The following is a 24657-nucleotide window of genomic DNA, read 5'->3' on the forward strand; positions in this document are numbered from 1 at the left end:
CCTTCACGTCGACCAATCCCTGTGTCTAATATGCCACGATGAAGCATCTTGTGTTGGGGAAGAAGTTCTCAGTTGAAGCCAGGAGCTGAAATGCTCTCCTTTGGCTTCCCTAGGTCCTCCACGGTCAGGGGGTCAAGCTGGCTATGGAGTTTGAAGGTCCAAGATGAGGGAAATGAAGATTTTCTTGTGCACTTAGTGGGGCTGAAGTTTGAGGAAGCTGAAGGGATCAGAGGAGGCTCTGATACCATGTGAAAGATTAGAGTTGCAGCAGGAAAAGTGTGCACAAGAGGGAGATAGGAGCTCAAATACAAGAACAAAATCTTGTTTACTAAGTTGCTTAAGGTACAACTTGGGTACACTCTATCTCACACTCACCCATAGGCTGTTTATATAGCCTTTGCCTAGCTAGGGTTAGGTTTTCCTTGCCCCTTAAGTCCATTTATATCCATCAGCCCTCATATATCCTTGCTTAAGGTGAATTCCCATGCCTATATTGTAACACCTAAGAGGGCCATACTTTGATACTCTGGATCTATGATTCCCAGCCCTCCCTCTGATTGATGCCGGATGATGGTTGCCCACGCCACCTTGGCCCCGGAATCTCTGGAGCCGTCTAACCCAGCCTAGGGGAAGTTCCGCACTAGGTGGTGAAGCTGTACTACACAGGACGAGGTGAAGCACCAATACGAGGCGATGTACCAAGCCGTCGCTAGGAGGACTTGGTTAACCACCAAGGCTTAGCCTGCTAGGGAAAGGCAAGTGGTAGTCCATTAGGTTAGCTTCCTCCGAATAGAATTAGGGACTATAAGAAAGTACTGAGCGGGAGTGATGCTAAGTTCCACTTGGAACCCTAGGTAATGGGCGGTTTGCCCTTTGCACACCCATCTAAATCCCAAGTGAACGCCCCACTTTGTGCTAGAGTCTGGGTCTGTAAGGAAACCAACCGACTTTTGCCAGTTGATTTTCGCTCCCGCTGCAGTACAAAAAACCTCGAGAGCCAATCTCACTCTCTCTAGCATCAACTCATTGTCCTCTACGTAGAGTGCTTTATCATCTGCATACTCTAAGTCTAACAGCTCCGTCTCCTCTCTCACTAGAGGCCGCGTAATCTGCTCACACGTGACCTGAGGAGGTGAGACATTACCTCTGCAAAGAGTAGGAATAGGTATGGGGCCAAGGGGCAACCCTGTCGGACCAATCTCTCCAGTGAAAATTTCTCCCCTCGCCTGCCACCTATGAGAACCCTGCTGGTGGCCGATCTGTAAAGTGCTGAGACCCCACGGATCCATGCCTAGGGGAAGCCCAACCTCACCATAGTACCCTCTAAGAAGTCCCAATCCACCTTGTCATAGGCCTTCTCGAAATCCAGGAGTAGTACAGCGAGTCCCTGACTACTATGTTGGGCACACTCTGTCGCCTCAAAGAAAGTGAAGACATTGTTGAGGATACTCCTATCTTGGACAAAGCTTGTCTGTGTGTCATGAATGATGTTTGGAAGCATAGGGCGGAGTCGCCTACCAATCATCTTTGCCAGTGCCTTATAGGCCACTGACAACAAGGTGATTGGTCTCCACTGGTATAGCTCCAACCAGTCTCCCCTTTGGGGAGGAGATTGATAAGACCTGCTGCCGAAAGACTCCTTGGCATTCGTTTGGAAGTGAAAATCTCTTGGAAGGCCAGCAATAAGGGATCCTTCACCACCTCCTAGTAGGTAGTGAAAAAGGCCTTAGAGAAGCCATCCTCTCCGGGGCATTTCTGCCTGTTCTGTGTATGGAAAGCCTTCTCTAGTTCCTTCTCTGTGAAGGGGGCTAGGAGGGAGCATCCCATCTCCTCTGTGACGAGGGACGGGATGTGATCCCAGACCTGCTGTCTACATCGCTGTCCCCTAGCTGAAGCTATCTCCTGTTGGAAGAGGCTCTTATAGTAGTCAATGGCAATCTCCATCACCTCATCTGGGCTAGAATGAGTTCTCCCATATTGATCCTGAAGACTGCGTATTTGCTCTTATGAAGTGCGGGGCTGATGCACTTGGAAAAATTCCTTGCACATTGTGTTTCCTTCCCGCGCCCAAAATGCTAACGAGGTACGAAATGAGAACTTCGAGCGCCTGCCCTCTAGGCCGGCAATGGCTGCTTGTGCGCGCACCTCCTGTGCGTGGAGAATGGGATCCCGTGGTGCCTCTTGTAGTAATCTCTGGGTGGCTGCTAGGTCTTGTCGGATGCTCTCTTCTTCTCCCAGCTTTGCTGCCTGGTCTATAAGGTTGCCTCTTGGCAAATACTGCTCAATTGGGCTAGGACCTCTGCAACTTCTTCTGCGATCTGGTCCGTCCTGCCCCATTCCCTAGTCCAAATCTACTCAATTTGTCTCTTCACCTCCTTCCTCTTGTAGATCGAGTCAGGGATTCGACAGGATCACGTATCTAGGGCAGATGGTGGAGGGTCAAGTGCCAGGAGAACCCGGCAGCGATCGAACAAAGTAGTGCGTGCCAACTGTCCTATCTGGCCTCCGTGAGAGCATCCCCACTCTTCCACATAGAACCTATCTGGCCTAGCCGCCTGTATCCCTAAGAGAAATCCAACGATCTCTCTCTCTTGTGGAAAGCTGGGTCTCTCCACGCATCGCGTACTCCTACTGCTAGTAGGAAGACCTCTCATGCCTCTTGCTCCTCCCCAGCAATGCCCTGGTAGTTTCTGCCTCTACCTTGCTAGTCCTCTAAGGCCTCCAGATTGTTGAAATCTCCTTCAACGATCCAGGAGTCCACCTTTGGGAGTCGTGTTGCAATCTCCACCCAGAACTTGCTGTGTGCCCTAACCTCAGTGGGGGAATAGACGTTGAGGACTCCAAGGCACGAGTTCCCAATATCCGATTTGATCCATAGAACCCTTCCTATTGCAATCGTCCCGTGGTCTCGTACACAAGCAATGAGGCTCGGGCCAATAGAGGTGCATACGCCTCCACCATTCCTGCTGTGGGCATCGATGGCGTACTCCCAGTAAGTGTGTGAACTGCCTGGGAGTACCTTCCCTACCCGCTGGGCCTAGGTGGGAGTGAGCTTGTGCTCCTGTATAAGTAAGATGTCGATCCGTCTGGCAAGGGCAGGCTGTAGCTCCTGCCGAACAATCAACTTCGTGGAACCATGTGCTCCACTATAGTGGAGGTTGTTCACATTCTAGGATGTAAGATGTAAACTCATGGGGATACCATTGACCGAACAGACATCTATTTAGTGTGGAAGATGTTGACGAGGAAGAGGAGCTATGAGACATGCGGATACGCTTCGCTGCCGGGCTGGATGGTGAGCTCCATTCCCCCATGGTAGCCCTCGGGCGGACCATGGGGGTGATGAATGCGCCTAACCACCAAGGCATCTATTAGCCAAGTTGAGAGGCGAGACTTTGTGCACTGGTAGAAACGGGCCGCTTGTGCCAGGGGCCACTCAATCACATCTATCGGGGCTCTCCACTGCAGAGGGGCTCGACATATAATGCTCAGATGTGAGACCTCAGCCCCAGCCCACCAGTTAATGTCCATCATGTAGCCTAGCCACTGCTAAGAGAAGAGTGCCAATCCACCTTTTCCCATCCACTGGAAGATGTTTTCTGACACCTGGCTCTTCACCTCCTCCTCTATTTGGGTCGATGTTGAATCTCCTGTGTGAGACGTTTGAAGGAAAAAAGCGTAGTTTAGTCCATCCGGTGGTGCCAGTAGATGGACCTTGCCGCTCCTTGACTTGCTGCGGCAACTCTCGGTGCTGCACAACTCTTAGGTAAAACCATGGCCCATTGCGAAAGAACTGTGGTAGTAGCTATGCCTGTCTCAAGAAAGTGTGACGGGCGGCATGGACAGAGGAGCTGGTGGCTGTGTGGGGAAGGAGGGGGGGGGGGGGGGAGCTAGACTGTCGGTGGGTGGAGGATGTCGGTGTATGAGGGTCCTCACCTCTTGTGGGGAGGGGGGGATGGGTGGGGAGGGGGGGTTTTACCTGTGCTGGGTGGGGATCAAGGGTATTGGTTGGCGGGGGTGGTGGTGGAGGGGGGGAGGATCGAGGGTTGGTGGGCACTGGGATGGTCAGAGGCACATGGCAGGTGTGGGGGAGGGCCGGTAGCTTTGGAGGGTGGGAGTTGTGGACTAGGTTCGGCAGTGGGGCCGTGGGAAGGGGGGGTTGAGGGGGTGGGGGATGTGGGCCCTGGGGTGAGGTTGCGTGTGACGCCTCTGTGGGGAGTGGATGTGTAGGCCTGTGGTCTTGTCGGGTGGGGCGTGGAGGGGGGGACCGCGTGGTGCTTTGTCGGGGGGATGATGCTTGTCCTCCTACTCCCTGCTGCTGTGGCTGTGTCTGAGGGGCTGGTTGTGGCCCCCCCTGCCATCTCCCTCTCTGTTGTCTTTGGACCTGTGTGAAGCCGTCCACGTCCACCTGTGGGCCTGTAGGCGAAGCTGCCTTGGCTCCAAAGCGCGTGCACTTTGCTGCCAGATGTCCAAAATCATGGCAATGTAGGCACTTCCCGGGCTGCCCCGTCACAATAACTTGTTGCCTAAAGGAGTGTGCTCCTGCTTCAATCTCTAAACACTATGGTATGTTCTTTGTCTCTTTCACTGCCACCTGTACCTTGGGGACTCCTGCGACTGTCATTGCATTCGCAAAAGAGGTGGGAAGGATAGTGCCGAAGAGCCGTCCAAAGTCTTCCACAAGTTGACGATACTCTATCGCCAGTTCAGGGAAGAGTAGGGTGACCTGGTGTTTAAGGAAATTGTTGTGGAGTGCGAATGCCTCCACTGTAAAACCACTGTACCAAGGGACCCTGTAAATGACCCCCTTCGTGGAGGCATAGGGTGAACTGGCCACTAACTCCAGGGTTGCGTCTGCTGAGGTGAGTCGTACCATGAAGATCCCTTGCCCCATGAGAATGGCCTCCACTATCTATGTTGTGCCGATGTGCAGCGTGGAGTGAAGCCAGTCCCAAAGCTGAGCCTTGGAGGGGGAGTGTCCTACGACTTGACCAAAGATCGCTGTTTCTTTTAGCTCCGGCTCTGTGGCACGAACTGTTAAGAGCTGTTCCTTAGAGAGGACTACGCGCAAGGTGTTTAACTGGGGGGAACTCGCAGAATGCACCGGCGTCTGATCAGAGGTTTCCATTGCATATCCCTTTTGAGAACCTACCAAACACACTACTGTATTGTCGGAGGAGGGGGTGTTGTTGCTGCAAGTGGAGGGAGCAACCCGGGGGGGGGGGTGTGATGGTGAGGATTTGGGGGGGGGGGGGGGTTTTCTATTTTGCCGACGGTAGGCACTAGGCACCACGGGTGATTACGTCAGGTTGGAGCAGCATAGTTGGGGGGCCTAGCGTCACAAGGTGAAGGCCAAAGCGTGCCTGGGGGTCACAGTGGCGTCGTTGAATGTGGAGGGGCTGGAACGTTTGCTTGGGGTACCGGGGGGGGGGAAAGAAACCCAGGGCAGGGAGGGAAGGGGGCAGCGTGGATGGATGTAGGCAGGCGGGGGTCACCTTGCAAAAAGGTTGTAGGTGGGGGGGGCATAGGAGACGGTGTAGAGGAGTTAGGCGGCAGGCGGGCGGCAGGCGGGCGGCAGGTAGGTAGGCAGGCGATGGGCCACAGGGCCGCGGGGGGGGGGGGGGGGGGGGGGGCAGTGTATAGGCGAGGATAAGGGGGGCGCAAGCTCAGCGTGGTCACTGGTGGCGCGGAGGATGGGGGACAACGATGTGTCGAGAGGGAGGGGGAACAACACAATGGTGACAGCGTCAGGTGAGAGGGACCGGGGGCGGGGGGGACACGCGACGTCAATTAGCAGGGGAAGGGTGGTTCAACGGTTGCGATGGCAAGGGCATGGGGAGCGGCGTGTTGGACAGAGCTATTTAATGTAGTCACCTATTGCCAAGCACTTCTAATTGATCTTTGTCACCATTGTTACAAATTTCCTAGTTGTAGATGCTACTCCTTTGATGCGTTTTTGGGTTGATAGGCCTTCACAAGCTATGTTTACCCTCTTGGTGGTTGCCCTTTCACCTGGCAACCTCCATCTCATTAGGTGTTAGCTCACACAAGCCTCTAGGATCTGTGTTTGTTGCTCAGGCCATCTTTCTAGCATCCAAGGACTATGTTTTACTTCCTCGACAAGTGGTGATCAGCTTCCTTATCTTGTACAGCATCAAAGGATCGCAGTTGGCTCCCTCTATAGCTGTCATTTGCCTTCTAGTGATTACTTTGATAGCCCACTGCCCAGAGAACCGCGTTTCACTCCCTTCATTGTGCGGATTCCCTACAGGTGTTGCTGATTGATTCAAACATGATAGTATAGTCATCTTCTAAGCTTTGGCTCTGCTATATCAGCTTTTCTTCCCATAGCATGATTCAGTGCATCTTCTTGTGTTTTTTAGCTTCTCTTCTCTCTCAGTGTTTGCCATACACACTTTGTGTTTCTCCCTGCAAACGCCATTGTCTCTCTGCATTGTCCCATATCTTGACACGGTATCAAAGGATACTTGTTATCTTGACAGGTTCACCACCACTTGCCCACTTATTATTCATAGTGTTGCTGATGTGGAAGAAGAAGAAGAAGAAGAAGGGGAGGAGGAGGCCTCTGACCAGTACTAACAATTCTGGCTCCTTGTTCCATGTGTTAGCTTTGCATGCAACTCCAGCCCATTGTCTATTGCTCCCTGCTCTTAGCCTCATGTCTCAACTAATGACACCCTACTTGGCCACATTTTCCGCGAGCTCCCTCACGCCCTAGGCCTAGTGTACATGTAGCGACACTATGCTATCTTGGCAAGTCTTGCTTGGTTTTCTATAGATGTCATCAGCTGATCTCTTCAACATCCATGACATGTCATTTGTTGCCATTGCTACCTATTAACAATCTATATTGCCCACGTGCTTGTCGCCTATTGGGTTTTACTCACACCTATGTTCACAAAGGAGTGCTAGTGATCCTTAGTAAGACACTGTGACACTTTTTACTCTCCATACAAGAGGTTTTTCCCCCCATATTTATTCCCCTTATTTTATGTGCCTATGTTACATGGTTTTGGGCACTTATCGTGTTTCACACACTTCGGGTGTGAACACCCTCTTACAACCCTAAGGTTTAAGGGTTCTACTTTGTATTTGCACCTTACACTTCAGTTTATTGCATTGGTTGTCGTACTCTCACACTCCACACTGTCTACTCCACTTGCAGATGAGTTTTGATCCATTCCTGTTCTCACAGTTGGTATCAGAGCAGCTCAGACTTCTCTCTCTGTTCTGGCCTGAACCTGGTTAGCTACTTGTTAGCAACACGAGTCGACACATGCATCAGAAGTCTTTACCTCTGTCAGAGCTGCCCAGCCTCCAGCAGTCCCTGTCTGCTGCCCCGCCTGCAGCAGAAACACTGCCCCAGCCAGCGCCTCCTCCAGCTGCCCTGCCTGCAGCAGAAATGCAGCCCCAGCCAGCGCCGCCTCCACAGGCACTCAGTAAGCCAGCACCGTCTCCAGCAACTATCCCTGTCAACCACTGTCTGCAGCTCAGCCCTGTCCCCGTCAACCACCGTCTGCAGCTCTGCCCTGTCCCTGTCAGCCACCGTTTGCAACTCCGTTTTGTCCCTGGTGTGGCGCCTGCTCGTCAGGCTGCGCCACGTTTGTAGCTCTTGCACCTGCCTACCAAGTGTGCTCCCGCCACCAACCCTGCCTGTCTCCTGCGCGACCAGCGTAGGCCGTCGCCACCACCATAGGCCTCCACATTGACCTACAGTTGCAAAGAATCGGAGGTACACGTTTTATTATTATTATATAATTCAGATTCACTTCTGGGGAAGGGGCTTTTACTCGGGCACGCACTATCAACTTCAGTACGCATCTAGGACATGATTATTGCAGAGATTTCTTGGTAAATCAGTCAGGAATTTTGGGGCTTTTGGGTATCGAGCAGACATTGGTACATGTGGTACGAGCACTTATTGCACCTTGGACTGCATGCATTACAGACAGTTTTGATAGAGCGTGCTTCAAATCGCTAATTATAGCAAATTACTTGGACTGCATGCATTACAGACAGTTTTGACAGAGTGTGCTTCAATTCGCTAATTATAGCAAATTACTTGCTATAATTTCTGGAAATTCTGGGATCTCTAAGTTGCTCCAGCTTGGGACATTACTCTTTTGCTCTCTAATCAGCATTGTTAAGCATGGCAAATCAGGGAGGCGATGCATTTACTTAACGTATCCAAGGAGGATCAGCTGGATGGTAACAACTATTCACTCTGGTCCTTCATGCTGAAAAATGTATTGATAGTGAAGAATTTTTGGGATTATGTCAGCGGTGAAGAAGTGAGGCCCAGAGTTATGGCTCCAACTACTCCTCCCTAGGAGGACAGGGACAATAGGCAATTGAGCCTGTTCAACCTACTCCAACTCAGCCACTCCCCCAGAGATCAGTAGCATAAAAGATATGGGATACAGGGATGCATAGGCTTTGTCGTTGATTGCATTGGCAGTTCAGTAGTCTATTATCCCTCACATTTTGTCTGCAACTTCTTCACGAGATGCTTGGCTGACCTTGGAGCAGATATTTGTTGGAAAGAATGAGACTCGCATCTCTTTCTTGAAGAAAGAGCTTGAGACAATGAAGATGGATAAGGGTGATTCTATGTAGGATCACCTTAAGAAAATTCAGGACTTGCGTGAGCCGCTTATGAATATTAATGAGTATTACTCAGATGCACAACTGATATCTACTACCTTGAATTCATTGCTGCCCTCGTACTTGGTCTTTCATACGGCCTTGAACCTCACCATGAGGATTGCCCCACAGCCACTTACTTTCCTTGAGTTGGTCGGTTTGCTCTTAGAGGAGGAGCAGATCCGAAAGAACAATGGTATGGATGTTATAGCCTTTGAGCAGGCTTTTATGGCACGACAGAAGGGCAAGGGCAGCCAAGCAAAGAATGCTCTGCAAAGCTCTGGGACTTGAGGCACTTCACAGGGCAATAAGAAACAAGGGGGACACACAAACCAAAAAGGGTAAGTGCCACTATTGCAAAAAGCCAAGCCACTACATCAGTAAATGTAGGAAGCGCATAGCCAAGGAGAAGGAGAAGGAATTAGGGATGTATCTTTCTAATGCACCTTCCACTGCTACTGAGTCAGCGTTCTTTGTTGCAGACAGGGACTATTGTTTTTATACATGCAATTATGACTCTTCTTGGGCTGATAGAGTATATAACTTTATTGAGGATACATGCATATGGTTTTATACAGTGGTGCATCTAGGCACATCACATCTCGCAGAGATTTGTTTGTTTCTGTTGTTGCAGCCCTGGTTGGCAAGTCTGTACAATGTGCCAACAATGCATCATACCATGTTAGAGGTATTGGGGAGATTATGCTCACAACCATTGATGGCTCTATTCTTCGTCGTGGAGGCCAAGTGGTTGGGTGGATCAAGGGTCTCATGGCGAACGTGGTTTGGCTTGAGAAATCTATATTTAGAACCAGAGAGAGCGCACCTTTTGTTGCTTGCGTATGTGTGGCTGAGAGCACCTTGCCTTCTAACAAGAGATAAGTGTGTAGCAGAGAAAGCTATTGTATCTACAGGTTTTCTTGTTTGTGCCAGGTATAAAGAAGAATTTGTTATCTATTTCTTCTTTAACACGGTGTGGTTTGTAGGTCACCTTTGATGATGACAAATCCATGGTGAGAGATAAGGAACACATGACTTTGGTTTTGATTTGGCACTCTATGTCATGGATTATAGGAGGTGGATGCTCTTTCAATTGATCAGCCGGCCTATTTAGCGTCCACTCTTACTCGTGCTATGTTACAGGCGAAGTTATGGCATGCTTGCATGGGCATGTAAACAATGGTAGCTTGATGCTTCTGTAGCGTACATAGATGGTTGATGGATTACCTCTCTTGGAGAGACCTCCTGAGCACTTATGCGAGGAATGTATTTTGGAAAAAGTGCATCGGTTTTCGTTTTCCCATGATGTTGCTTTAAGAGCCACTGCTAGGTTATAGATTGTGTACTTAGATGTAGGTGGCCCTATGCAGACAAAGTCATCGGGTGGCTGTCATTATTTTGTCACTTTTATTGATGACTTTACTCCCTTTTGTTGGGTCTACACTTTAGTGAAATTTTAGAAGTGTATGATGCATTTTTGGCTTTTCTAGTAAATGTTGAAAACCAATCTGGCTGCAGGGTGAAGACTCTCCGTTCGGACCGAGGGAGGGAATACATGTTTCCTATACTGAAATTCTTTTTTGAAGTAGAAGGGCATTGTTCATCAATACACTACTGCTTATACTCCACAGTAGAATGGGGTTGCAAAGAGAAAGGATCGGTCACTCATGGAGATGGCCAGATATATTCTGAAAGCAAAGAGCTTGCCACACAGTTTTTGGATGGAAGTAGTTATGTGTGCTTGCCATGTTTTGAATAGATGCCCCACCAAAGCATTAAAGAATATCACACCTTTTGAGGCTTGGAATAGCTAGAAACCTTCTATTGGGCACTCTCGTACTTTTGGGTTATCCAACATTTCCAAGGTACTTAGAAAAAAGTTGGATAACAAGGTTGTCAAATGCATTTTTGTGGGGTACAACCGTGAGAGTAAAGGATATAGATTATATGATCCTGTCTCTAAAAAGGTATTTGTCAGTAGGGATGTAGCTTTCGATGAAAAATTAGGATTATCCCTTGCTGGTTTTGACATATATCAAGCTGCGAGTGATGTATTTGAAGGGTTGCTGCCCATGTCATGTGGTGATACAGCTGGAGTTTCAGCAAGTGAACGTAATGTTCAGCCAGCTGCTCCATTGGAGAATGCAGAAAATCAACCCATGGCTGATCTGAATATTTCAGCAAGATGCTGAATCTGAAATTCAGCAAGAGCTCGTACACTGTCAGGAGGTTAGACAAATGCCTAGATAGTATTTACAGACTATGAAAGATAGTCATTTGGATGCTCCCATGGCTGGTCATACTAGAAGGCAAGCTCATATGCATGATGGTGCACATACCATGGAGTTTGTTATGGCAGCACATATTGTTGACGATGAGGAGCTTGAATGTTTTGAGGATGCACAACATAGTGTACATTGGATGGCAGCAATGCAAGCTGAGTTTGATTCCATCATAAAGAATCAAATATGGAATTTAATGTCTTTGCCTATTGGGAAGAAAGCCATTGGAACAAAGTGGGTCTATAAGTTGAAAAGGAATGTAGATGGATCCATTGACAAATATAAAGCCAGGCTTGTAGCCATGGGCTATGCACAGAAAAAAGGCATTGACTATGAGGAGACATTTGCTCCTACCTCCCGCATAATCACCATTAGGTCTATGGTTGCTTTGGCTGCCCATTATGGATGGACAGTGCATTAGCTAGATATAAAGACTGCATTTTTACATGGGGAACTTCATGAAGAAGTGTATGTACATCAGCCCATTGGTTTTGCAGTTGAGGGATCCGAACACACGGTTTGTAAGCTGAAAAAGGCTTTATATGGCTTGAAACAAGCTCCTCGAGCTTGGTATGCAAAGATTGATGCCTTTTCACTCAGTCAAGGATTCATAAACAGCTCATCAGAGTCTACCCTTTACGTATGTAAAGAGGAGGGATCTATGCTGATCATTTGTGTATATGTTGATGACCTTTTGCTTACAAGGACACATGCTGATCAGATTTCAGCATTCAAACAAAACTTACAACGAACTTTTGAGATGCCAGATTTGGGGTCTTTGCACTATTACTTGGGCATTCAATTCATTCATGATGCTAGAGGCATTGGTTTATCATAGTCGAGATACATTGGTAAAGTTCTTGAGAGGTTTGGCTTGCACGATTGCAAGGTAGTCTGTACACCAATGGAACCTGGATTGAAGTTGTCATTGCATGATGACAGTGACTTGTTTGATATCCACGCATATGCTAGCAGTTGGATGCCTTATCTACCTATGCAACACTAGGCTGGACATACAGTTTGCAGTTTCACTCCTGAGCTGATATATGCATCAGCCATGCATGTCACATTGGCAAGCTGTCAAGCGTGTTTTCCGTTACTTGTAGGGTACTAGGACTCTTGGATTGCTTTATGCCAAGGGGGGACCACTGCAGTTATATGCTTACAATGATTTTGATTAGGCTAGTGATTATGATTCTTGTCACTCCACTAGCGGCAATTGTTTCTTTCTTGGCTCATCTTGCATTTCTTGGCTTAGCAAGAAACAATCCACTGTCGCCACATCGTCATGTGAAGCTGAATACAAGGTAGCTTTCACTACCACAGTTGAATGCATATGGCTTAGACGCTTGCTGATCTAGATGTATTTGTCATGGAGCTTACTCCTTTGTTCACTGACAGTCAGAGTGCCATTGCAGTGACACAGAACCTAGTGTTTCATGCACGTAGGAAACACATTGAGATCCATTATCACTTTGTCAGAGAGAGGCGACATGCCGATGATATTAGCCTTGTCTATTGTCCTACCACTAGTAATGTGGCACCTTACGCTTCAGTTTATTGCATTGGGTATCTTGCTCTCACACTCTACACTGTCTACTCCACTCTCAGCTGAGCTTCGATCCATTCTTGTTCTCACATCACCCACTTGACGTTGGCTCACATCCTTATGCCACATCATTGATGTTGTACGTGTTGTGTCATATTTGCCCACCTAGTTGTCATGCTTTGTCTTGTTCACATGTTCCATGTGGAAGTTGTCATCAACACCTTTGTAACACCTTTCCTATTGTTTCTTTAAGATTTTGATTTTTAAAAGTTAGTCTTGAAAAAAAAAGAGGTGATTCACATGCAATCTAAGGCACCTCAATTTTGTTAGAGATTTATTCATCTCTTGGATAGGAATCGACAAGCTACCATTGTACAGTTAGTTCTCTTGGGCACAATTACACATTTCCTTTTTTATTCGGTTGGACATTTCTATGCAGTCTACAAGCGATTACTAGCTTCACCAGGCAGTTGAGCAGGTTCAGTAGGTTGCACAAGTTGCCACGTGGTAGTTGACAGTGTGACACATCATATTTTAAGCATTTTTTATTCAGTGATTACATTATGGCAACAGTCGACAATTTAAAACTGGCCGACCTGATTATTTTATGCCTTTTATTTTACTCATCTACATTCATAAGGTAATGCAAATCTTGAATTTTATTTAGATGATCTTGCATAGAATCAACCTCATCCATCTTCACAATCTCAAGCTCTTTCTTTAAGAAAGAGATGTGTGTCTCATTCTTTCCAGCAAACTTTTGCTCTTAGGTCAGTCATGCTTTTCATGAAGAAGCTGCAGACCGAATGTGGGGGATAATAGAGTGTTGAACTACCAATGCAATCAGAGACAAAGCGTGTGTATCCCGTGTATCCCAGGTCTTTTGTGCTGTTGATCTTTGGGGAAGTGGCTGAGGTGGAGCGGGTTGAACAGGTTGAGTCGCCCATTGTCCACGTCCTTCTAGAGGAGTAGCAAGAGCCACAACTCCGGGCCTAACTACTTCACTGTTGATATAATCCCAAAGATTCTTCACAATCAAAACATTCTTCATCATGAAGGACCGGAGAGAATAGTTGTTGCTATCCAACCTATCCTCCTTGGATACATTTGTAAATATATCACTTCCCTAATTTTCCATGATAAGTCCTGCTGATCAAAGAGAAAAGGAGCAATATCTCAAGCTAGACCAACCTGGAAGTCTCAGAATTTCCAGAAATTACAGCAAGCAATTTGCTGTAATTAGCAAATGTAATCACGCTCTGTCAAAACGGTCTTATTTGCATGTTGTCCAAGGTGCAATAAGTGCTCAGCAGCACTGAAAATGCAAAAGCCCCAAAATTTCTTGTCCCAAAATGCACAAAATCAGTCTATTTCAGACTGTCACAGATGTACATGTGTCAATCATTGAGCTGACTGCAAAAGCCCCAAATGTCTGCCCAAAATGCAAAAAATCTCTGTAGTATTAGTGTCCCAGATACGTGCTGAAACTACGAATGCTTGCCCAGGCAACAAGCCCTTTGGAGAGAAATAAATTTGAATAAGAAATTAAAAAAAAATTGTTTTTACCTTTGTAGCTGAATATGGTGGGTCCTGGTGACAGAGTTGACTGAGCCGGCGGCAAATGTGAGAGAAAGAAGAGATCGAAGCTCAGCTGAGAGTACAATAGACAGTGTAGAGTGTGTGAGCACGACACCCAATGCAATAATCTGAAGTTTAAGATGCAAGTTTAAAGTATAACCCTTAAACCTAAGGGTTGTAAGAGGGTGTTCACACTTGAAGAGTGTGAAACATGAGAAGTGTCTAAAATTGTGTAACATAGGTACATAAAATAAAAGAAATAAATTTGGGGGAAAAAAACCTCTCGTACGGAGAGTAAAAAGTGCCCCAGTGTCCTACTGAAGATCATTGTCACTCCTTTGTGAGCGTAGGCGTGAGTCGAACCGAACAACTTTGGTCTTCCACTATGTTCTAAGCTTTGCGGGTTTCGATCCGTATCTTTGGTGCTTCTAGAGACTTCCCTAGAGGGTGGTGGTTTTTGGTGTGCTTCATTGAGTTTGCTTGGTGGCTGTATTCCAGTGGCATTAGTAACCCCATCTATGCGCTTCACAAATGAGCTGTTGTCATGCTGCTCAATGGCGATTGTGCAAATTGATCTGCAGCATTGGTTGATGGAGAGAGAGTCACCGGGTTCTTTGATGGCATGTCCAGTTCTGTTCCAATGGTTAAAAATGGCTGCCACATTGACCCTTGACTCTTCAGATTGACTTGGATGGTGGTTCCATCCCTGTTAGAGAGGGAAGGTGACTTCGACGGCATGGCGAGGCTAGACTAATGTGTGGTGGGTTTGCACATGAGAGTTGTGGAATTCTCAAATTTCCTCTAAAGTAACTATGATCCTTCTCTGGTGCATGCCTAGGTGTAGCAAGAAGAATGCCCTTGTCCTATAGTATTGGAGTAGTGCTTCTCATGTATCCCAATTCCCCAAGGCCAAAGAGGGATGAGTGTGAGAGGGTGAAGGTAGGGCATGTTGATGCGTGCTATACATTTATACAATCCAATGGACCTTGAGGGAGGCTTTCTTTGCAAGTAAAATGTGGCTGATTATATTACTCAAAAGGACTGATTACAAGGGAGTGCTCATGCTCAACAGACTAGCTGGAGCTGATGAAAGTCACAAATACATCATGTATACAAGTCTCACAAGGTGGTCTGGGGGGGATGGGGGCAAGAAAGCTATGGAGGAGGGGTATATCGCCATCTGGGTTTGCCTGCCTGCATCACGAAAAACAGGTCCTGGCCGCCCCAAGTGCGCATGACTCCAGCTTAAGTGGCCTGCCCTCCCAGATCCAGAGGCACCACTCCTTGAGCTCCATCCAGAAGATAAAAGGGTCCAGTCGCCATGTCTTCCCCTGCAGGCCAATCACTTGGATCCTCCTCCATGAAAGGATAGCTATCCCCTCATCCTGCTATCCTCTGTCAAGAGCCAGATGTCCCCCCTCCTGTACGGTGAAAAAGGTCATCGGTGAAGCACTGCCCACTCTATCTGCCACCTGTAGGGGGATGCCTGCTGGTGAAAACCTAGCGGCCCATACCTCCTTGGGCTCTATCGGCCCTCGTATTGGGGGAGCAAGCCATTCCCGAGGTATTGCTGTATCTATCTTCCTTCTCCTTAACTCCACTCCTCTTCGGCATCCTGATACTCGTTGCAACACCTCCTCGTCCACCATCTTGTACACCTCCTGCCATGTTCTAATGGTACGAGCCGGGCCGGCCTCCCACCCAGCCCACTAGATGTGGGGGCGCTTGCCAATCTGTGCCCCTTCCTGATCTTTGACCCGAGGGTTCCAGACCACCGGCTGACGGTCTATTTTCTCTTGGCAGCCTGGGGGCTCTGGATTAGGGCCTTACGGAGTCCTTGCCACATGCGGAGCAAGTTGCGTAGGAAAGGTGATCTAAGGGGGGGTGATCTGGGCTGATGTGAAGATCCATCTCAGGGAGAACGGCCTCCACTCACCACCAAGCCTCGGTCTACAATCTTGAAGACCGTCCTATAATAGGACCTTTCAGGTTTGTTCTCTTGGTGTGAGACTGCGGAAAACTAGTTTGCCTAAGAGGGCCATACTCTGATACTTTGGGTCTATGATCCTAAGCCCTCCCTCTGAACGATGCTATATGGTCGCCCACGCCACCTTGGCCCTAGAATCTCTTGAGCCATCTAACGCAAACCAAAGGAAATACCGCACTAGGTGGCAGAGCTGCACTATGCAGGATGAGAAGCACCAACATGAGGCGATGTACCAGGCCGTCGCTAGGAGGACATGGTTAACTACCAGGGCTTGGCTTGCTAGTGAGAGGTGAGCCATGTTCGAGTAGGTCAACTTCCTCCTGATAGAGTTGAGGACTGGAAGAAAATGTTGGGCAGGAGTGATGTCGAGTCCCACCTGGAACCCTAGGTAACGGACGGTTTGTCCTCTGCTCATACATCTAAATCCCAGGTGGACGCCCCACTCCGTGCTAGAGTCCAGATCTGTCAGGAAATCAACGGACTTTCGCTAGTTGATTTTCACTCCTGCTGCAGAACAGAACACCTCAACCTCACTCTCTCTAGCATCAACTCATTGTCCTCTATGTAGAGTGATGTATCATCTACATACTTTGAGTCTAGTAACTCAGTCTCCTCTCTCACTGGAAGTCGGAGGCCGTGTAATCCGCTCACACGTGACTTGGGGAAGTGAGACATCGCCTCTACAAAGAGTAGAAACAGGTATGGGGCCAGCGAGCAGCCTTGCTAGACCGATCTCTCCAGTTGAAACTCCTCCCCTCGCCTATCGCCTATGAGAACCCTGCTGGTGGCTGATCTGTAAAGTGCGGAGACCCCACAAATCCAAGCTTGGGGGAAACCCAATCTTACCATGGTGCCCTCTAGAAAATCCCAGTCCACCCATCATAAGCTTTTTCGAAATCCAAGAGTAGTGCAACGAGTCTTTGCCCATTGTGCTGAGCCCACTTTGTCGCCTCAAAGAAGATGAATACATTGTCTAGGATGCTCCTATCCTGGACAAAGCCTGTCTATGTGTCATGAATAATGTTTGGAAGCACGGGGCGTAGTCACCTACCAATCATCTTTGCCAGTGCCTTATAGGCCACTGACAATAAGGTGATCGGTTTCCATTGGGAAAGCTCCAATCAGTCTCCCCCTTTGGGGAAAAGATTGATAAGGCCTGCCGAAAGACTCCTTGGTATCTGTCCTGAAGTGAAAATCTCCTAGAAGGCCATCAGTAGGGGGTCCTTCATTACCTCCTAGTAGGTAGTGAAGAAAGCCTTAGAGAGGCCATCCTCTTCCGTGTATTTTAATCCGTCTTGTGTGTGGAAAGTCTCCTCTAATTCCTTCTCTATGAGCCTCCCATCTCCTCTATGACGAGGGACGGGATGTGATCCCAGACCTGTTGTCTGCAACGCTGTCCTTTGGTTGAGGCCGTCTCCTGTTGGAAAAGGCGTCTGTAGTAGTTTGTGGCAATCTCCATCACCTCATTTGGGCTAGAGCGAATCCTCTAATACTAATCCCGAAAGTTGCATATCTGCTCTCTTGAGGTGCGGGGCTGGTGTGCTTGAAAAAACTCCCTGCACATTGTGTTCCCCTTTCGTGCCCAGAATGCTACTGAGGTGCGGAATGAGAACTCCGAGCGTTGTCCTCTAGGCCGGCGATGGCTGCTCGTGCATGCACCTCCTGTGTGTGGAGGATGGCATCCCTTGGTGTCTCCTGTAATAATCTTTGCGTGGCTGCTAGGTCCCGCGGCAGTGCTCTCTCCTCCTCCTAGTACTGTTGTCTGGCCTGTAGGGCTGCGTCTTGGAAGTTATTGCTCGACGCGGATAGGACCTCTGCAGCCTCCTCTTCGATCTGATCCCTCTTGCCCTACATCTTGGTCCAAATCTAATCAACTCTTCACATCCTCCCTCCTATAGATCGCGTCAGGGATTCGACAAGATCGTGTGTCTAGGGCAGATGCTGGGGGATCAAGTGTCAGGAGAACCGAGCAATGTCGGACAACCTGGTGTTTGCCAACTGCCCAACCTATAACCCCAAGAGAAGTCTAGTGACCTCTCCCTTCTGTGAAAGGCTGGGTCTCTCCAATCATCGCGTGCTCCTACTGCGAGTAGAAAGACTTCCCATGCCTCCTACTCCTCCCTAGCCATGCCCTGGTAGTTTCTGCCTCTGCCTTGCTGGTCCTCTAAAGCCTCTAGGTTGTTGAAGTCTCCTCCAACAATCCAGGAGTCCACTGGGAGTCCTTGCACAATCTCCACCCAAAACCTGCTGCGTACCCTAACCTCAATAGGGGCATAGACATTGAGGACTTCCAAGCACAAGTCCCCAATATCCAATTTGATCCATAGGACCCTCCTTGCCACTATCGTCCCATGGTCTCGTACACAGGCTGTGAGGCTCGGGCCAATAGAGGTGCAAACACCCACTCCTACCATGGGCACCGATGGCGTGCTCCCAGTAACAGTGTGAGCTGCCCGAGAGTACCTTCCCTACCGGTTGGGTTTGGGCGGAAGTGAGCTTGTGCTCTTGTAGAAGTAGAATGTCGATCCGTCGAGCAAGGGCATGCTGTAGCTCTTGTCGGACAATCAACTTCCTAGAACCATGTGCCCCACTATAGTGGAGGCTATTCACATTCCAGGACGCAAGGTGTAGACTTATGGGGAAACCTGATTGACCGAACAAGCATTTGTTTTGTGTGGAAGCTGCTGACGAAGAAGAGAAACTATGAGGCATGCGTATACGCTTTGCTGCCTGTGTGGAAGGTGAACTCCATTTCCCCATGGTGGCCCTCGGGTGGACCATGGGAGTGATGGATGCGCCTGGTGGAACCATCAAGGCATCTATCAACCATGCTGAGAGGTGAGACTTCATACACTGGTAGAAACGGGCCGCTTGTACCAAGGGCCACTCAATCACATCCATCGGCGCTCTCCACTGTGGAGGGGCTTGACAGATAATGCTCAAATGAGGGACGTCAACCCCAGTCCACCAGTTAATGTCCATCATGCAACCTGGCCACTGCTGGGAGAAAAGTGTCAATCCACCTTTTTCCATCCACTAGGAGATGTTGTCTGTCACCTGGCTCTTCACCTCCTCTATTTGAGACGTCATCCAGTCTCCTGTGTGAGAGGTCTGGAGGAAGAATGCGTAGTTTGGTCCATCCGATGGTGCTAGTAGGTGGACCTTGCCGCACCTAGACTTGCATACCGCGAAGATTCCCACCTCCTGGGGTAGTGGGAACTCTTCGCGCTCTGCAACTCTTAAGTAAGACCACGGACGACTGTGAAAAAACTCCTGTGGTAGCAGTTGTGCCTATCTCGGGAAAGTGTGTTGGGCAACATGAACGGATGAACTAGTGGCTATGTGGGGAGGGGAAGAGGGGTAAGATTGCCGGCGAGTGGAGGATGATGGCATGTGGGGCTCCTCACCTCCCGTGGGGGGGGGGGATGGGTGGGGGGTGGGTCACTTGTGCTGGGTGGGGATCAAGGGGGCTGGACGACGGGGGTGATGGTGAGGAGAGGGAGGATCTAGGGATGGTGGGGTGGTCAGATGCACCCGGCGGGTGTGGGGGGTGGGTCACTTGTGCTGGTTGGGGATCAAGGGGGCTGGATGGCGGGGGTGATGGTGAGGAGAGGGAGGATCTAGGGATGGTGGGGTGGTCAGATGCACCCGGCGGGTGTTGGGGGGGAGGGGGGGGGGGGGGGGCTGTGGACTAGGGTTGGGGGAGATGGGGGGTGTGGGCCCTTGGGTGAGGCGGCTTGTGACGCCTCTGTGGGGGGTGGATGTGTGGGCCTATGGTCTTGTCTGGTGGGGTGGGGATCGCGTGGTGCTCTGCCGAGGGGGTGATGTTCGCTCTCTTGCATCCTATTGCCGTGGTTGTGTCTGAGGGGCTGGCTGTGGCCCCCCCGCAGTCTCGTCTCAAAGGACCCGTGTAAAGCCGTCTGCGTCTACCTGTGGGCTTGTCAGTGAAGCCGCCTTAGCTCCGAAGCACGTGCACTCTGCTGCTATATGTCCAAAGTCATGGCAATGTAGGCATTGCTCTGGCTGCCTAGTCAGAATGACCTGTTGCTTGAAGGAGTGTCAGCTTGCCTGAATCTCTAGAAACTATGGTATATTCTTTGTCTCTTTCATTGCCACCCGTACCTTTGGGACTCCTGTGGCTTTCACTGGGAAGGACCATGCCGAAGAGCCATTTGAAGTCTTCCACAAGCTAGCGATACTCTATCGCTAGTTCAGGGAATAGTAGAGCGACCGGGTGTTTGAGGAAACTGTTGTGGAGCACGAATGCCTCCACTGTGAAGCCGCTGTACTAGGGGACCATATGTATGATCCCCCTCGTGGAGGCATAGGGTGAGCTAGCCAGTGGTTCACGTGATGCGTCCGCTGAGGTAACTCGTACCATGAAGATCCCTTGACCAATTAGAACTCCTCCGCTATCTGCGATGTGCTGATGCGCGACATGGAGTGAAGCCAATTCCGAAGTTGGGCCCTGGATGGGGAATGTCCTACTACCTAACCGAAGATCGTTGTTTCTTTGAGCTCCAGCTCTGTGGCGAGGACGGCTAAGAGCTATTCCTTAGATAGGACGATGCGCAAGGTGTTTGACTGGGAGGACACTCATAGAATGCACCGGCGTCTGACCAGAGGTTTCCATTGCGTGTTCTTGCTAAGGACCTATCTCGCTGTTGTGCTACTGGGAGAGGGGAGGAGAGGTGGTTGCAGAGGGAGGGAGCAACTGGGGGGGGGGGGGACACACACTCTTTTGTGCCAACTGGGGAGGGGGGGTGTTGGACATTGTTGGAGGGGCCGGCTCTGAAACGACACACTGTGAGTTTGGGGACACACACTCTTTTGTGCCAACTGGGGAGGGGGGGTGTTGGACATTGTTGGAGGGGCCGGCTCTGAAACGACACACTGTGAGTTTGGGCTTGTCGGGCGGGACCAGGGCCACAAGTGCAGGAGAGGTGGTGAGTCAAGTGGAGGGGCGGGGGGGGGGGGGAAGAGTACGCAGGTGGCCAGGCCAGGGGGTAAGGCGGGGGACCAAGGACCCCGGGGGGGGGGGGGGGGGGCGTTTGTGGCTAGTACGTGGCTAGTACTTGGCTGGCAGGGGAGTGGCGAGGGAGATGGAGGTGGTGCTGGATGAGGGAGCCGGACTGGCGAGGGAGACAGGTGGCATTGGACAAGGGAGCCGTTGAAGCGATAGGCGGAAGGGGGGGGGGGGGGGGGGCGGAAATGCTGTCACTAGGGGGGAGCGCTGGGGCAGCCATGGACAGTTGGCGAGGGGGGAACACAAGTGATGGCGGGGGCATAGCGCAGCACAGCACACGCGACAGTAGGAGATTGAGGGAGGCTTTCTACATGGATTGATCAGTCTTACAGTTCAAATCTTGGAGCTAGTGTGACTTCTAGGTTTATTATGGGATGGTTACATAGTGAGTGGGATGATTGCATCTATTCCCTTGTGGGGAGACCCCTTTAGTGGGATGGCTGAAGGCAGGGAATCCATGGTGATGGTGTGCTTTTCACAGAACTGTTCATGATAGGCAAAGAGATTCAGCTATTCCACATTTTGTGATCAGGCTTTGAGTATGATGGACATCAACTTGGGTGCTTTCTTTGAGGTGCATCTGATATGGAACATGATGCTGGATGTTATAGATTTTTGGCAGACTGAGTGTTGTGGTATCTGACATGGTGGTGGTCCCTAGGGCTTTGTATGTTTGCATCATTGTATATACTATTGTACAAATCACCCATGACTTGAGAGAGGGGGTCAACAGTCTATATTTCATGGGTAAACTACTGTTATTGGGTACCCTTATTGGCAGCTGAGTTGCTCATCTTGGGTCTGATTCATAGTCTAGGGTGGCATCCTGAGGTCTACACACACACACACACACACACACACACACACATGTATACTGTGCATCTCATGATTTTGTTTATGGATTCAATTGCATGTTTACTGTTCACTCTTGAGTTCTTGCTTGCGTTCTTATCTCACTGTTTAGTGTGTTGGTTTATGCTTATGAATTTGATTGCACATTGCCATTCAATCTGAGTTCTTGTGTTCTCTCACTGTTCATTGTGTCAGTGTTTATGCTGTGTTTTTCTCGTTTTTCATTCATTTTTAAATTTTCACGAATGGCCCCATAACTTCAGGAGAATAGGTGTCTCCTCACATCTGAGAACATTTTAAGTTTTGGCATTGTGGTTGTAAGAGATTCTTGTAAATTTCTTTTGACAAGTAAATTTTAATCAAACCTGAATTCAATGTGATTTTATATGGATCAAGGATAACATTTTATTCACTTTCCTCGTCTACTTGAAACAGGATCTCGAACAACAAATTTTGTTGGTATTTTAAGCCAAGGATTGCGTATTGCACCTCCAGAAGCGCCGGTTACAGGCTACATGGTAAATCTTTGACTTACAAGATTCTTCCCTATTTATTTGCCAGGACATGGGTGAGGGAGAGATTCACTGGTTTTTGTTGTTACAGTTTGGAAAAGGTGTTTACTTTGCTGATCTGGTCAGCAAGAGTGCTCAATACTGTTTTACCTCTAGAAATAGCCCTGTTGGGTTAATGCTACTTTCAGAGGTAGCCCTTGGGAATATGTATGAGTTGAAACGTGCACAGGTACTTAATACATTCAAAGCTTAAATTCATGTCTTTCATGCCATATCTAAAACCATTGTTATAGTTTTGGATAATGTGATGAATGCTTTTCTTGATATGCAGTACATGGAAAAGCCCCCTCCTGGGAAAAATTCAACGAAAGGTCTTGGGAAAAATATGCCTCTTGAGTCAGAGTTTGAGACTTGGGGTGATGGTGTGACTGTGCCATGTGGTTCTCCAGTTCCCTCTCATGTATCAAATACAAGTCTGCTCTACAATGAATACATTGTTTATGATACAACACAGGTAAGAACCCTCTGCAAGGACTGTGATAAGTACAAGGTATCAATATTTAAGAGTGTAATCTTGAAAAGGAAGAGACTGAATGTGTGGCTTTCACATTAGGTGACCCTCCGGTTCCTTCTGAAGGTGCGATTTCACCATAAGTGAGCTTGAGCTTGAGCTGTACATATGCACTGAGCTTGTGGTACAGAGAAGTGTAAGAGCTTCAAGTGGTATACAACTTCCCAGATGGGTCTTTTTATCTTGGTCGAAACCTTCCCCCTAAGCATTCTGGTTAACAATCCCTGGAATGGTTTGCAAAGATGCCGTTTCTGTTGTTAATGATCCTCAGAAGGGTTGGCAAAGGTGCCATTTTTGTGTAAGTACTGAATATCTGAGATGTGAGCATTTTGTAACTGATGATTTGTATGCTAATGCAAGCTCACCTTTTGTCTGACCATCGTTATTCATCTCAAACAACTGAACCTTTTCAGTTACGATAATTTGTTAAGCCTTGTGTGTCTAACTTAAAGATATATTAAAGCTTAGTGAACTTATAGGCCTTGATTTAAATTGCATAAAAGGCAACCAATTAGTACTTTAACTGTGGCCTTAACTGAATCTAGATAGCTTAGGCTAAAGCATTGACCCATGGATGATCTCTGTGTAAGGTTCCAAGAAAACCTCCCGAAAGGGAACCTAGTAAGTTCATGTTATGGACAAGTGCTCTCTATTTAATGTTAAGAGTGACTGATTTATTTGTTTATTTTCTCCAGTGAGAATTTGAGAATTATATTAAGCTGAGGTTACAAAACAAAATTCTACGTAGCTTTTGTAAGCAGCTTTAAGGCTATCATATGGCACCTGCCTTTTTCCTTGGAGATACCTCAAACACATCAGAATGTCCTGCACAATCGCATTGTCATAGTTAGACAAAAATCCCTCTTGCTCCTTTGATTTGACCAGCCATTACAGCATTCCTTGTGGACTAAATGCACTTTAAGGTTAATGCTCGATGGAGGTCCCGAATCATCTTTAACTCTGCATTTGTTCTTCTTTTGACCCCTAAGAGAGCTGGTCTCATGCTCAATTTATTCTGCAATGGTTGGACCTCAGGACATGTCCAAAAACGTGCACAATGTCTTCTTCCTTGCACTGGCAGAAGAAACATGAAGGAGCTGTTTCCTTAAAACTTCATCAAGCAATATTTAGTTGGTAGCTTCTTTGCCATCATCCTCCATAGCAACACATTCAATCTACAGGTGGTGTCGATTTCCAAACTTTCTTGAACTTTCCGAGCCCCATGATTGAAAGCTGCTGTACAGCATGTTACTTTCTACTTGTGTGCTGCCTGCATAATCCATCTGGGTCACCAGCTTCCAGGTCTTTCCTCTTCTCAACTGTGGATAGCCAGGGTAGATCCCTTGACTGATAATTTCACAGATCGAAAGACCCTGTCAGCCCACTTCAAATAATCAAATCCTGCCAGGGAGATCTTGGCTGTCTCTATCCCAAGGTATCGCCAGCCTGGTTCTTGCCTCCCCAAAGCTCCATATAGATTTTCTGATGCTTCCCTCTAGTACTCCCCAGCAGGCTTTGGAGAAAGGAAACATGGATGCCATAACAGTTGATGAGCCCAAGAATGTCTGTATGTATGCACAGAGATGAATTATCACCGTGAATATGTATGTATATGTAAATGTATGCATATACAAAC

General features: G+C 48.4%; 1 protein-coding gene across 1 annotated transcript in view; it reads left to right on the forward strand.

The window, feature by feature from the left end:
* Positions 1-23480, forward strand: part of PARP1 (poly(ADP-ribose) polymerase 2) — a 98522-nt gene extending 75042 nt beyond the window's left edge. The window contains exons 17-20 of the mRNA XM_087684645.1: positions 22374-22456; positions 22542-22679; positions 22782-22964; positions 23064-23480. Of these exons, the coding sequence (XP_087540771.1) occupies positions 22374-22456; positions 22542-22679; positions 22782-22964; positions 23064-23108 (449 nt within the window). The 3' untranslated portion in view covers positions 23109-23480. The remainder of the gene's footprint in view (positions 1-22373; positions 22457-22541; positions 22680-22781; positions 22965-23063) is intronic.
* Positions 23481-24657: the final 1177 nt, after the last annotated feature.

The sequence above is a fragment of the Lygodium microphyllum genome, chromosome 9 (assembly GCF_053477565.2).
Source record: "Lygodium microphyllum isolate KBCC chromosome 9, Lygodium_microphyllum_v1.1.10, whole genome shotgun sequence".
Lineage (NCBI taxonomy): Eukaryota > Viridiplantae > Streptophyta > Polypodiopsida > Schizaeales > Lygodiaceae > Lygodium > Lygodium microphyllum.